The sequence below is a fragment of the Anabrus simplex genome, chromosome 5 (genome assembly GCF_040414725.1).
Source record: "Anabrus simplex isolate iqAnaSimp1 chromosome 5, ASM4041472v1, whole genome shotgun sequence".
In the NCBI taxonomy this organism is placed as follows: Eukaryota; Metazoa; Arthropoda; class Insecta; order Orthoptera; family Tettigoniidae; genus Anabrus; species Anabrus simplex.
The window spans coordinates 266308063-266321956 of NC_090269.1; the positions used below are offsets into that span (position 1 = coordinate 266308063).

The 13894-nt window shown below is 40.5% G+C and overlaps 1 protein-coding gene across 1 annotated transcript in view; it reads right to left on the bottom strand.

Annotated features, from left to right (window-relative positions):
* Positions 1-11678: 11678 nt before the first annotated feature.
* The window catches only part of muskelin (muskelin 1), a 231598-nt gene continuing 229382 nt past the window's right edge, over positions 11679-13894 (bottom strand). Inside the window, exon 15 of the mRNA XM_067147381.2 lies at positions 11679-12774. Within this exon, the coding sequence (XP_067003482.1) occupies positions 12574-12774 (201 nt within the window). The 3' untranslated portion in view covers positions 11679-12573. The remainder of the gene's footprint in view (positions 12775-13894) is intronic.

Consider the following 13894-nt stretch of genomic DNA (forward strand, 5'->3'; position numbering starts at 1 on the left):
AAGGAGAGGTCCGTGATAAGAATATATTTCAATTAATAGTAATACAGCATAATTAGTTTTTTAGCATAAAAATGTGTGCCATAGCATCTGTAATGCCTTCACTGTTCATAAATGAGGCGCTCCTATTCCCAATATAAACAAAAATTATTATTCTGTACGAAATATTTCTCTGTCTTATAGATCACTCGTGACTTGACACCAGACGCACTCGACAAAAAGGAAGCTCTTTGCGGATATTGCTTGCACAGTATTCGCAAGACAAATGGAAAAAATGTTGCGACCACGTAAAAGACACTGAGCAGGAATGCTGGGAGCGTGACAACACCATGCATAAGGAATTAGCATTAGACCAGTCCGACATCAACCTCGGTGAAACTTCAGATGGCACTGATTCAGACGAGAGTGAAGATTATTCTGAATAATTTGTAAATAAGATCCCTGAACTCCGAATATTAAACAAACGTGATCATAGAACACGTCAGAAGTCCGATAATATTTTTGCTCTGATTTTATGAGACAGATTTTTTTTTTTTTTTTTTTGCTAGGGGCTTGACGTCGCGCCGACACAGATAGGTCTCATGGTGACGATGGGATAGGAAAGGCCTAGGAGTTGGAAGGAAGCGGCTGTGGCCTTAATTAAGGTACAGCCCCAGCATTTTCCTGGTGTGAAAATAGGAAACCATGGAAAACCATTTTCAGGGCTGCCGATAGTGGGATTCGAACCTACTATCTCCCGGATGCAAGCTCACAGCCGCGCGCCTCTACGCGCACGGCCAACTCGCCCGGTTGAGACAGATTTATATTGTCTATTATTCCGGAGCAATTTGTTGATGTTTTCGTTGTTGTTGTTGCTGTAGGAGACCTGTTCTCTCAGTCATAACAATAGCAGGTTATTCAAGAGTATTATATATTATTATATTTCTTCTGATGGACAAGAAAAGTAGACATTGTTAATGTTATTATGAAAGTAGTTGAAGTATTTCTACTAATGCTTCTTCTCTGCATTTTACTGACAAATTCGCATTAATTAATCTCTTTTATACGTATTTCACTAGAAATCACGTTATATCTCCGGGCTGTCAGTGGAAACTACTTCCTCCTATTCGTTAGGCGATTTATGAACTGATAACACGTACCGATGCGCCTTTCCTTGGTATACAGTACAGTTTCAAACGAACTTCCTTTATTCGCAGTATTACCAGTTGCAAGTTACTGTCTTATGTTCAATTGATTTTCTACTAAATGGTTCAAACCTTTCAACTTTATATAACAGATTTCATATTCATAAACCCAAAAACCAAACCCCATAGCACTACAGCCCATGAAGGGCCTTGGCCTATCAAGCGACCGCTGCTCATCCCGAAGGCCTGCAGATTACGAGGTGTCGTGTGGTCAGCATGACGAATCCTCTCGGCCGTTATTCTTGGCTTTCTAGACCGGGGCCGCCATCTCACTGTCAGATAGCTCCTCAATTCTAATTACATAGGCTGAGTGGACCTCGAACCAGCCCTCAGGTCCAGGTAAAAATCCCTGACCTGGCCGGGAATCGAAGCCGGGGCCTCCGGGTAAGAGGCAGGCACGCTACCCCTACACCACGGGGCCGGCTTTCATATTCGTAAGAATGTATAATAATAAATGGCACAAAATAAATTAAAGGCTACAGAGTGCCAAAATATTGACCTCCTCTTTTACTATACACTGAGATTTATTTCACGTATCGAAAGCATCATCCGATATGAATTCTTTTAGGCATGACCCTCTGATTTCTTGATGTCACCAACATTTACTACGAAAGTTATGAAGTATTTCCGTACTGGAATAAAACTGAAATTTTAGAATGTTAAGCTCAAAGGCCTGTGTAGTTAATTGACAAGGTTTAACGCAGACAATCGAAATGTAAGACTCGATTTGTACAATGTACGGTACTATTTTATTTTCACTAGTTTATCATATTAATTCCTACACCTTTGAGTTAGTGATGTATGTACACTGATGAGCCATTGCATAATGACCACCCCGACCCAGGAACGTTTTGCGCCTAAGCTTTCCACACTATTTCAGTCAGTTCCCAGGGCTACGACCGCTGCCACAAAGAGAGCGCTGCCTGAACTCGACTGTGTCAGCCCTGGAGGAAAGGTTCAAGTTCTTCCCCCACCACCAGCGCGAACGCTCCCATAGTTCCTCGCACTCGAGGCCAGGCCACACCTCCGGTCGTCCAGAAAGATGCTTACTACGAAGATGGACTATAATAGCAGTGTCTCGCTTTCAGTAAAGAAAGGAAACGTACAACAATTTTTTACAATTTGCTTTACGTCGCACCGACACAGATAGGTGTTATGGCGACGATGGGCTAGGAAAGGCCTAGGAGTGGGAAGGAATTGCCCGTGGCATTAATTAAGGTACTTCCCCAGCATTTGCCTGGTGTGAAAATGGGAAACCACGGAGATCCATCTTCAGAGCTGCCGACAGTGGGGCTTGAACCCATTATTTCCCCGATGCAAGCTCACAGCTGCGCGCCCCTAACCGCACGGCCAACTCACCCGGCAAAGGAAAAGTAAAATCACGAACTAGGGACTGGAATAATAATAATAATAATAATAATAATAATAATTGTCCGCCTCTGTGGTGTAGTGGTTAGTGTGATTAGCTGCCACCCCCGGAGGCCCGGGTTCGATTCCCGGCTCTGCCACGAAATTTGAAATGTGGTACGAAGGCTGGAACGGGGTCCACTCAGCCTCGGGAGGTCAACTGAGTAGAGGTGGGTTCGATTCCCACCTCAGCCATCCTGGAAGTGGTTTTCCGTGTTTTCCTTCTTCTCCTCCAGGCAAATGCCGGGATGGTACCTAACTTAAGGCCACAGCCGCTTCCTTCCCTCTTCCTTGCCTATCCTTTCCAATGTTCTCATCCCCCCACCAAGGCCCCTGTTCCGCGTAGGATGTGAGGCCGCCTGGACGAGGTACTTGTCATTCTCCCCAGTTGTATCCCCCGACCCAATGTCTCACGCTCCAGGTCACTGCCCTTGAGGCGGTAGAGGTAGGATCCCTCGCTGAGTCAGGGGGGAAAACCAACCCTGGAGGGTAAGCAGATTAATAATAATAATAATAATAATAATAATAATAATAATAATAATAAAAAATATCGGAGTATGTAGTTCGGACAAAAAATAGCCAGCAAACTTAGCTACTTTTAAAACAAATGCCGTATTATCCTTACCTCTATTCGTCGTCCTCGTCATTGTCTGCTAGGTGAATTACAAATCTATCTTGGTTGCTATCCGTGTCGTGTTTCATGTACTTCTCTTCTGTCTTAATGGTGCTGCGAACACAAGCAGATCACCTCTCAGGACCGATCGTTCCAGCTCCTTCACGCAGAAGTTGATACACACTAGCACTCAAAGTTGGCGTAACATTATTTTTCCTAACATACGCCTTCAGCTGAGACCAGATAATTTCTATGGGGTTTAAAGTACAGTGATATGGAGCAAGCTGCAAAACTTCGTGTCCACATGAGGCTGCGATCTCCTCTACTGATATTGGCTGAATTGATTTCCTGCAACATAACTGCCTTGATGGGTACAGGTTTTGGCACGGGAATGTTATTGTACTCCATAAACTTAATAATGTCCTTAATAGCTTGCATTGTCCATCACGATTACACATTTTCGGTCACGTGGTAGGTTCTGTAGATGAAACCTAAACCAGTTTTCGAAAACTTGAGCTGTCATTTCGTCATGGATATCAGCTTTGCAGTCTCCAATGTTTTTAGCCGATAAATAAAGGCAATTCTCAACCCAGCCCTCACTGCCTCCAGCATGCAATACCATAATACGCTTGCCTCGCGATGTTGGTGCTTTCAGTATGCAATTACAAGTTCCATCATCCCACCCTTTCTTCACAATGTCATGAGTATTGTACCAAGTTTCATCTAGATCGACAACTCTGCACTCCTCGGAATGCAATTTCCGAAGACGGTCTATTAATTTATATCGCCAAGCTACTATTCTAGCAGATTCCATTACAATCTGTTTTTTCCCCAGAATACGGAAACAAAACCCAAGTTTTATAAACAGCTGTCGTAGCGTAGTTTTTTCATAAGGAAAGCCACACACATTTTTCAAATGTTTTAACAGTTCCTGTACGGTTGGTGACTTACCTTTAGTAAAGAATGCATATACCTCTCGTCTCACCAAATCACAGCAAAAATCATCAATTTTATTAAAGATAACCCTATTATTATCATACTTTTTTGGAGTTGTAGGTCCCCTCTTTACTATTTTACTTATAGTTTTCCTGTTAAGTTTCAACATTTTAGCTGTCTCAGAAATATAACCCTTGCGAACGTTGTTCTTCATAACGTATTCGTATACGTTACATACCAGCCGTTGACTTTGCTTACTTAAAGTTTAGTCGCCTTTCTTTTCTCCGCGGAATGACTACTACCCGGCTGAATATCACTCGCGGGCGCGGAACCACTGCTACCCGGCTGAGTATCACTCGCGGACACGGAACCAGTACTACTCGGTCGAATATCACTGTTACTGGTGCTCGGTTGAAGATTGTTTGCGTGCACTGGCAGATTTAATTCAGGATTTTCTGGTGCGATAATTTCCAGGTGCGATTCCCACGGCCTCCACATTACTGCATGAAACGAAGTGAAAAGCAACACACTTCATGAATATTAATTAACGAAGCAAAGAAATAATCCAAAAACTTTCAAACAGCGAACAAAGCAAGTGTAAATTGTCGTAGCTGAAAAAAGAGACTGACGACTATTTAACAAGAGGTGCATTGGCAACAGAGCTGTGAGGATTTCTGAAGGGGAATGAGAACTTCCGTTTTAAAGCCCACTGCCGTCATAAATTACCCCCTGCTAGGACAGTGAGTGGCCAGGGGGATCAAACGCTTGCCGAACTGTTTGAATGCCGCCGGGTACAGGTTGACCGTCTCAGCTATATATATGTTACAGTACATAAGTTACATAAGTAATTAAGCACAATAGTCTATCAGGGGTATTACTCGTTTTTTACAAGCGGTAATGTGGTAACGATCACAAGGTTGATCGCACAACTCACATATACAGTTATTTCCGGGATCGTGAAAACGCTTGTTCTTGCATACTTTGTGGTGGTACCCATGCACAGCTATTGAGGTCACCAGTTGTCGCAGGTACTGATTCGTGTTGGCCCAGGATCTATTTACCATGGCTTCTGTAGTATAAAAGTCCTGCCAGATTTCTCTTTGTTTCTTTTGTCTTTCAAGGAGCAGTTTATTCGAGCTGTCGGTAGATGGGAGTCTCATACGCAGTTCTTCTACAAAGAACGGTTCTCTCGCTAGCTCGTACACTAGCCTCGACTTTGTGCGTTTCGAAACACCTAGAGCGGCTTTCAAGAATCTTGATTTAACTGCTTCCAAAGTCATTAGATCTTTTAGACTTATCCCAAATAATATCTATTCCGTATGTTGCAATGGGAACTATTTTTGCGTTGAATAAGGCCATAGCGCTTGTTAATAATAATCTGGATAATTCTTTGATGTCAAAAATTGCTTTTGTGGCAGATGCTGCACGGGATTTCACGTGTATTCTGAAAGATCTGGCGGTGGTTTGCAGAGTTTCTCCAAGGTATTTGAAGCTGTTGAATGTCACAAGAGGTTTCGGTCCTAGATATATCCTGTCCTCCGCAGCTTCTCGGCCTCCGTTGCGGAATGTCATCTGTACAGTTTTCTCGGTGTTAATTTCCATTTTGTTTTCCTGTGCCCACTTCTCAAGTTGGTTTATGGCTCTTTGCAGGTTGTAGGTGGAGTTCGATCCAATGACCATGTCGTCCGCATATATGTAGATTTTTATATCTTCCATCTCTTGTCTAATCATCTGTACAACATCGTATGTGGCGACATTAAATAACAGGGGGCTTAATGGGTCTCCCGTAGGACGCCGTTGGTCTGAGTTATTGTTTTCGATGTAGTTACGCCATCTGTGATCTGAATGAAATTGGCTGTCATCATGTTATTGATCAGTACAGTGAGCTTATTTCTTCCTGTTATTGTTTCCAGCTTCGAGATTAGGATACGTCTGTTTACTGTATCGAAAGCTTTGGCGTAATCTACGAAGACTACATGGAATTTTCCTTGAGGATGCCTTAATGTATCTTCTATATCATCAATTAAGTTGTTAATGGCGTGGAGAGTGCTCCTGCCTTTTCGGAAACCAAATTGTTCTTCCGGAATCCTGTGTTCTACTTCCTTAGAAATTCGCTGCGACTATTCAACGTCTACGACGGGCAATTAAGAATAAGCGGAGAGGGATGTTGTCATCAGGCAATGTCCTCCTCCATGACAATGCTCGGCCGCACACTGCAGCTGCCACCACGAACCTCCTGCAGCGTTTCCAGTGGGACGTTTTCGATCACCCAGCATACAGTCCGGACCTGGCTCCATCAGATTTTCACCTCTTTGCTCACATGAAACGCTGGCTAGGAGGACAGCATTTTGACACCGACGAGGCACTGCAGACCGGCGTACAAAGATGGTTACAGGCGCAGGCGGCGACGTTCTATCAAGAGGGCATTGACAAGTTGGTACCACGCTACGACAAATGTCTCAATCTGCGAGGAAACTATGTTGAGAAATAGCTGTGATGTATCAGTAAGTGTTACTAATAGAAAAGTGTCAAATTTGTACTGCTGTTTCATTTCGTGACCAATCGGACCTTGAAAAAAAAATAGCCCTCGTATATGCTGTCGGGACCTGACGCCTTATTGTCTTTTAGAGATGTTATTGTCTCGTATACCTCTTCTGTCGTGGAAGGTTCAGTTTCCGCTAGACATGTTTTCACATTGATCGGTTCATATGCGGTGTAGGTTTTATCAATGTTGAGAATGTTGTTGAAATGTTCTTCCAAAACTGTTATGTCTATTTTGCTATTGCTCTGAGATTTCCGTGGCCTCAATGCCACGTACGGGTCCTTTCTGGCTTCTTCCACCATATTTTTTGCTTCCTTTTCCATGTAATAGTTTTTTTTTTATCTTCAGTAGATTTTTATATTCTTTTCTGATTTGACTGTAGGATTTTATATCCTCTAAACTATGGCTGGATTTGGCTGTATGTAGTGCAAGAAGGGTAATCTGTCTCTTTTCATAACATTCTGCGTCAAACCATTTGCGGGCTCTTCTCTTTTGATTATATACCATAGCAGACTGAATCGTTATTTCAGTGTCATGGCAGCAGAATCAATGTCATGTCTCTCTATGTGATTATCGAATTCTTCCCATTCTTCTTTCTTTTGTCTTAATACGCAGTTTCTTAGCTGCCGTGATACTTTGATTTCTATGGTTTCAATTCTGTTCATCACATTTGGAATGGAAAAATTGGCCACGACCGGGCAATGCTTCTTTAGGGGGGTCTCATCTGCTGAATAACATACTATATAATTATTCAATGTAATATTAGGTCCTTTATAGAATATTAAGTCAATAGTACTACATCCTGAGTGTGAGAAGTACGTTCGTTCATCTGCCTGGTTGACAAGGATGAATCCTTCCTCTATCATCATATCTAACAGTTCATTTGTTCTGTGATTTGGAACGTCTAATCTGCAGTTCAGATCTCCAGCTATAATAATGTTTCGTCCTGGTGTCGCCTGTCTTAAGGCAATCATAATGGTTGTTATTATGTCTTCTATTGGCATTAATGGCTCAAGGTATATGGCTATTATAGAAAGGTTCTCGAAATTTATCACAAGTGTGTCTTGATCCTGATGTGTGCTTAGCACTTTTCCCATTTTTGGTTCGAAGAAGCAGGAGATTCCTTGTTTTGGCCGTCCTTTTGGTCCTTGCGTCGCTGGTATATGTTGCGAGTAGAAACCGTTTATTTCCAAGGCTTTAGTTGCTAGAGTTTCTACGAAGACTAATATGTCTTGTGTGTGCAAAAGATCGTTGTTAGACAGCACTAGAGTGCTTTTCAGTCCTTCCACATTCCACAGAAGCAGATTGAGCTGCGAGTCTGGCTCCTGCTCCTTGGGAACGAAAAATACGGTAGTGTCTTCGTTAAACATTGTTTGTTGCGTTGAAAGCCGTGTGACGTTTGTCAGTCCTTCTACATTCCTCAGTAGAATGGTTAGTTTGGTCTCGTCACTTTTGATATACAATAATAAAGTTTTATTATGAATCCACCTGTTCAATACATTATAAAGTTGTTACATTTTAAATAACTTCATTAGTTAAAAAGTTATATATGGGACATGTTTCGCTCCCTTACAGAGCATCATCAGCCAAATCTGAATCTCAAATAATTGTTATTTACGTAAATAAAGACTTAAGAACTATTAGAACATTTTTGACAAACTTAAAACTTATTCTATTAGAAAAATCATAAAATATAAAATCTTTGTATACATGGCTTAATTACATGTGCTTAATAGGAAGATACATTAAAATTATGGAAGAGAGAGTACTAAAATATAAAATAAATAATATATATATTATGTCCAAAATCCTAGAAAGACGTGAAAATCAATCTTAGGAGCTAAATTTGAGGATTTTCTTGGCAATGAGATCTGGCAAAAAAGTTATTTATCCCTTGTGGGTAAGAGTCTATAAAGATTCAAATTTATCGTCAATTTGATGATTGAACTTATAACAGGATAAATGTTGGTCTTCAAGAAATTTAAATGCTTGTTGTCATGTGACCTCGGCGAATGCTGTTGAAAAGATATGTTCTTATAGATGTCGAGGACCGTTCGTTGAACTAATGGATTTGATAAGGATGATTGAAAGGGACGTAAATCAACGTTTGTATTGAAAGCTGCTGCTTGGTTTATCTTGTTGAATGTCTGTAACAAGAAAAGGAATCTTGTAGGTAATCGGAATTTGTGTTGCTAGTTAAGAGTGTGCTTCTAGAAATTTCACTTACCCCTCCAATTGCTGTTTGTCGGTTTGGTGTTGTCCGAGGTTATGTGGTGACTGTCAGTTCTGTGTCTACTCCTTGTGTTGTAAGAGTGAGGTGGTGGGGGTTGAGGGGAGGGAGTAGGGGTAGGAGGAGAATTGTTTGTGGGTGTGGTTTTGGAAGGGGAATGTCTAGTAGGAGCGCAGGGAGGGGTTGGGTTCTTTAATGTTGGATGATTATTAGTTGTTTTGGGAATGAAAACTTTGGCAAAATTACTTTTTTCTAGATTAAGCGTCTTTAAGAGTTTCGGTAATTGTTCGTGTAACGGATTTCTTATTTCAATTTCGTCATTTAAATTTTTTTCCTTATTGAAATACTTGTCTAAGTGGATATAAATATTTTCTAATTCTGTCATTAGTTTACCTTTTTCTATCTTCTTTATAATTTTTAGGTCTTTCTCTATGGTTGTAAATTGGTGGCCTGACTGTCTCATGTGAGCACTCATCGCAGAATGTTTGTTGTGCTTGAGATTAGTCACTCGTCACTTTTGTCGAGTCTTTCCTTGGTGCAGCATACGTATTGTTTATCTTTGAAATTATTGTCTCCGAAATCAAAAAGTTCAGTAGATTACCCTGTCTGGCCAGAGATTCGCCTGCATGACTGACTCCCTTTCCCCTATGGGCACACCGATCTTGAAGGATTTGCTTGTACCGCGCGAGGGGAGTTGTTCACAGCTGAGGATCTTGTTTATTCCATTCTGGGAGAGATGTTCTTTGATATCCTCTTCGGTTGTGTCACGATCCAATCTCCCTATGAAAATCCAGGCTGTCTGGGGTGCCGCTCTCAGTTTTCCTACTTCTGGTCCTCCTATGCCAAGTTGTGGGGACCTTCTTTGGGTGTCGTCAGGTCTTCTTGCCTCTCCTTGTGTTGTAGTATCACGGTTGATATTTTTGTTGGGTAGTCCTGGCCAATCGTTGGTTGATAATGATCTCACTTTGTATTGATTGTTATGTTTATTTTGTGGCTCTGCTGTGGTGGCTTGTGGGTTTGCTGGTTGTTCTGTTTCTAGTGTTTCGGTGTTGTCCTCGCTTCTGTAGTGGGCCTGCTTTTCTCCTTTTGCTAGTATATCTGCCTGTTGCAGTTGTGTCTCGAGGATAAGTGTCATCTTTTTCATGACCATTCCGGTTATCTCTTCAAGCTTCTTCTTAATGTCTTCACAGGATTGTTTGTTTTCTATGGCTATCTCTCTTACCTCTTGGTTTACTTCTTGACTGTTAGTTATCAGTGGGCGGAGACCGTGTGATTGAAGGTGTGTTCGACAGGCCTCGCACATCCATAAAAGTGATCTCTTTTTTGAATGCAGAGCATTGAATTCAGTTGTCATAGTTGTGCATTCCTTGTGGAACCAGCTGTTGCAACCTCCATCGCAGCATACAGCAAGTTGTTCTTTTGGGAAGCCCGAGTTGCACTTTGTGCAGAGACCAGTTTCGTTTCGCCTGTTATCCATTATAAACAGTATTTCGTACCAATTGTAACATACAGACTAGAATTGCTGGTAACTAATAAGAGACAAGATAGTAAGATCCAAGCAGTAAAAATTAAATTTTTAAGAACATCGGTTAAAAAGACAAGAGATAGAATTCAAATTTTTTTTTTTTTTTTTTGCTATTTGTTTTACGTCCCACCGACACAGATATGTCTTATGGCGACGATGGGATAAGAAAGGCCTAATAATGGGAAGGAAGCGGCTGTGGCCTTAATTAAGGTACAGCCCCAGCATTTGCCTGGTGTGAAAATGGGAAACCATGGAAAACCATTTTCAGGGCTACCGACAGTGGGGTTAAACCCAGTATCTCCCGATTACTAGATACTGGCCACACTTAAGCGACTGCAGCTATCGAGCTTGGTATTCAAAATATTAAAATCAGAAAAGAGCTAAATATAGAACCGTTAGTACAGAAGATACAGAAAGCAAGACTGAGATGGTTTGGACAAGTAAAAGGAACGGGTAGCAAGAAGGGAATTGGAAGAAGTTAAGGGAAAGAGACCAGTTGGAAAACCGAGAAGACTGTGGATGGATCAGATTTGGAAGTACATTAGAGAAGCTGGACTGGATATGGTGGAAGTAATGGGGCAGGAAAAGTGGAAGGACAGAAAGGAGTGGAGGCGGCTTGTTAACCACACCCGGGTGACTGGAGTGGGACATTGATGATGATGATGATTTAAATCACATCATCTTGTTGGCCCATTATTTTGATCAAGCGATATAGTAACAATTTTTGACCTGCAGTTCCACTGAAGAAATCATGAATTCAGGCTTTAAATATTCAGTCATTTCATCTTATTAAGTCCTTTTCCTCTTTCAGAACATTTTCCTATGATTGCCAATATTTTAGAAGTACTGAAAGGATTTATTTTTGTACACTAGGAACAAATATCGCATCAAAACTACTGTTGTTCCATTACAAATTTATTAATCAGGAATAAACACCCAAAGCACAAATGTTCTAATTGAAGAAGACACCATTCAAATCACGTGTGCTACATGGCATCAAACAAAACCGGCTTTCTAATACCAATGGTGATAATGGACGCAAATATAAGGTGTCCCCCTTCTGGGAGTCCGTAGTTAAGAAGGTCCACTCAAAAATTGGTTAAAAGTGTTCCAATAGGGTAATTTATTTACTGTAAAACCCAATAGTGAAGTTGGATAATTCATTATTAAAATCTACAATAACTATTTTCTGAAGTTGAGAGAAGGAGGAGGGAAGAGGGGAATTGTAATAATCAAAATTTTAACTTAACAATCAGGAACTTTAATAACTAGACAACATTTACAGACTGCATCAAAAACAAAATATATTTCATCTTACAGTAAACAACAAAGAAAAGCCTACACCGAATACAGTTTACGGTGAAAACTGCAATACAGTCTTACTGTTTTATGGTCATCCATACCAACATCTTTATAAACTAATCATAGGCATGAGGGACTTAAGGGACCTTTGTGAAAAAGGACCATAATGTTAGAAAGAAATTGAGGAAAATAGAGCACAGAAACTAACAGAATGTTCAACACTAAATAATCATGTTTGGGGTAATATATTGCACACTGTTAAAGTGACAGTAAAGTAAAATATTAAATGCACTATCATTGGTTTAAAACAATAAAACAGCATACACTTAATTACATTCCTTGTACAAATATGAAAAATTTTGAATGCTCTTGTTGTCAGTCTTATCCTTCACAGCTCTTCCTAACACTATGGATACTTTTCACCTCGTACAATTATGAAGATAAAAAAACAACTAATTCATTCAAGACATGCTCTCTATCAAGGACTTATGTCATGAATTATGTCATAAATATAACAACAGTCATGAATAAACAGGAATTTCAGTGGACGCTGAGAGAAGAAAAAGTACAATATTATCGATTCTGTACATATATACACAATTTCTGAACGTATAGATAAACACGGTAAGCAAGAAGACGAATGACAAAATGCCATTAAAATATCCTTTAAAAAAATTACATTATTGTACCACGCCTGACAATCTGGAAACACAACTCTTTCCGTAATTTGAGTGTGAATTGATTGACCTATGTCCATCAGAATTAAGACAAACTGACTTGAGTATTACATCACTTCAAAACTGTCACTTTAAGTTTGATAACAAACCAGAAAAGCCATCACAGTGGTATAAGGTCAATTAAGTTGCCTCTAGGTTGCGTCATGGAGTCAGGAAAGAATGCTACAAGTTGATCAAATAGCTGGGATCTTCTAAGGTGGCAATCTGCATCACCATCTCCACTGGCCATGCTTCTTGCACAGAAAGCCACACTTGACCCTTCTTCTTGATCTCGAAATAGAACAGATGTCAGGGACTGAAACTGAAAGTTTAGGAAAGATATACAACCAATAATTTCAAACATAAAATGACAGAGTAATATTTTAAAAAGAAATTCTTAACCCTAATGTTCTTTATTTGCAGATACGATGGAAGGGCTACAGAAGTTGATGAACAAAATTTCTGAAACAAGCAAGAGATATGGTCTGGACACCAACACTAATAAAACAAAATTGATGATCATCAGTAAGAAGAACATCCGAGGCGTGAATCTGTTCCTCAACGGAGCCAGTATAGAGAGTGTTTCACAGTATTCGTACCTGGGTACCATCATTAACGAAGCATGGGACAATTCGCAAGAGACAAAGTGTCGCATTGGAAAAGCGAGAAGTGTTTTCAATTCAATGAGCTCAACCTTCAAGAATCACGACCTTACCATGGATACCAAAATGCGGCTCCTTAGGTGCTATGTGTTTTCAGTTCTCTTTTACGGTGTGGAAACATGGACGCTTACAAAAGCCACCACTGCTAGACTGGAAGCATTTGAACTCTGGCTATACAGAAGAATTTTGAGAATATCATGGACTCAGAAGATTACAAACGTTGAGGTTCTACGCTGAGCTAACAAGAGACCAGAGCTGATCAACACCATCAAGTGTCATAAACTACAATATTTTGGACACATCATGAGGAATCAGAAAAGGTATGAGCTGCTTCAACTTATCCTGCAAGGGAAAATAGAAGGAAAAAGATCTCCTGGGCGAAGAAGAATTTCCTGGTTCGACAACCTTAAAACCTGGTTCAACAAAACATCTGCAGAACTGTTCCGAATTTCAATGGATAAAGCCCGAATAGCCATGTTGATCGCCAACGTCCGAGGCGGACAGGCACGCTAAGAAGAAGAAGAAGATGAAGAAGAAGGTTCTGTAATCTGTATTAATTCATTATCCCCTCGAGGTATAAAAGAGATACAAAAAGAATTGTTTGTACCAGTGTGAGTAATTTTCAAATTGTTTCAGGACCCTTGTGGTCACTTATAATGCGTAAGTGATGTCTCTTGGACAATAAATAAAACACGAAGTGTGAACAACAAAAACTTGTTTTGACATCTACCTACTAATATGACAACTTATTTCCATCAACTCCTTTTGGAGAACATAGGG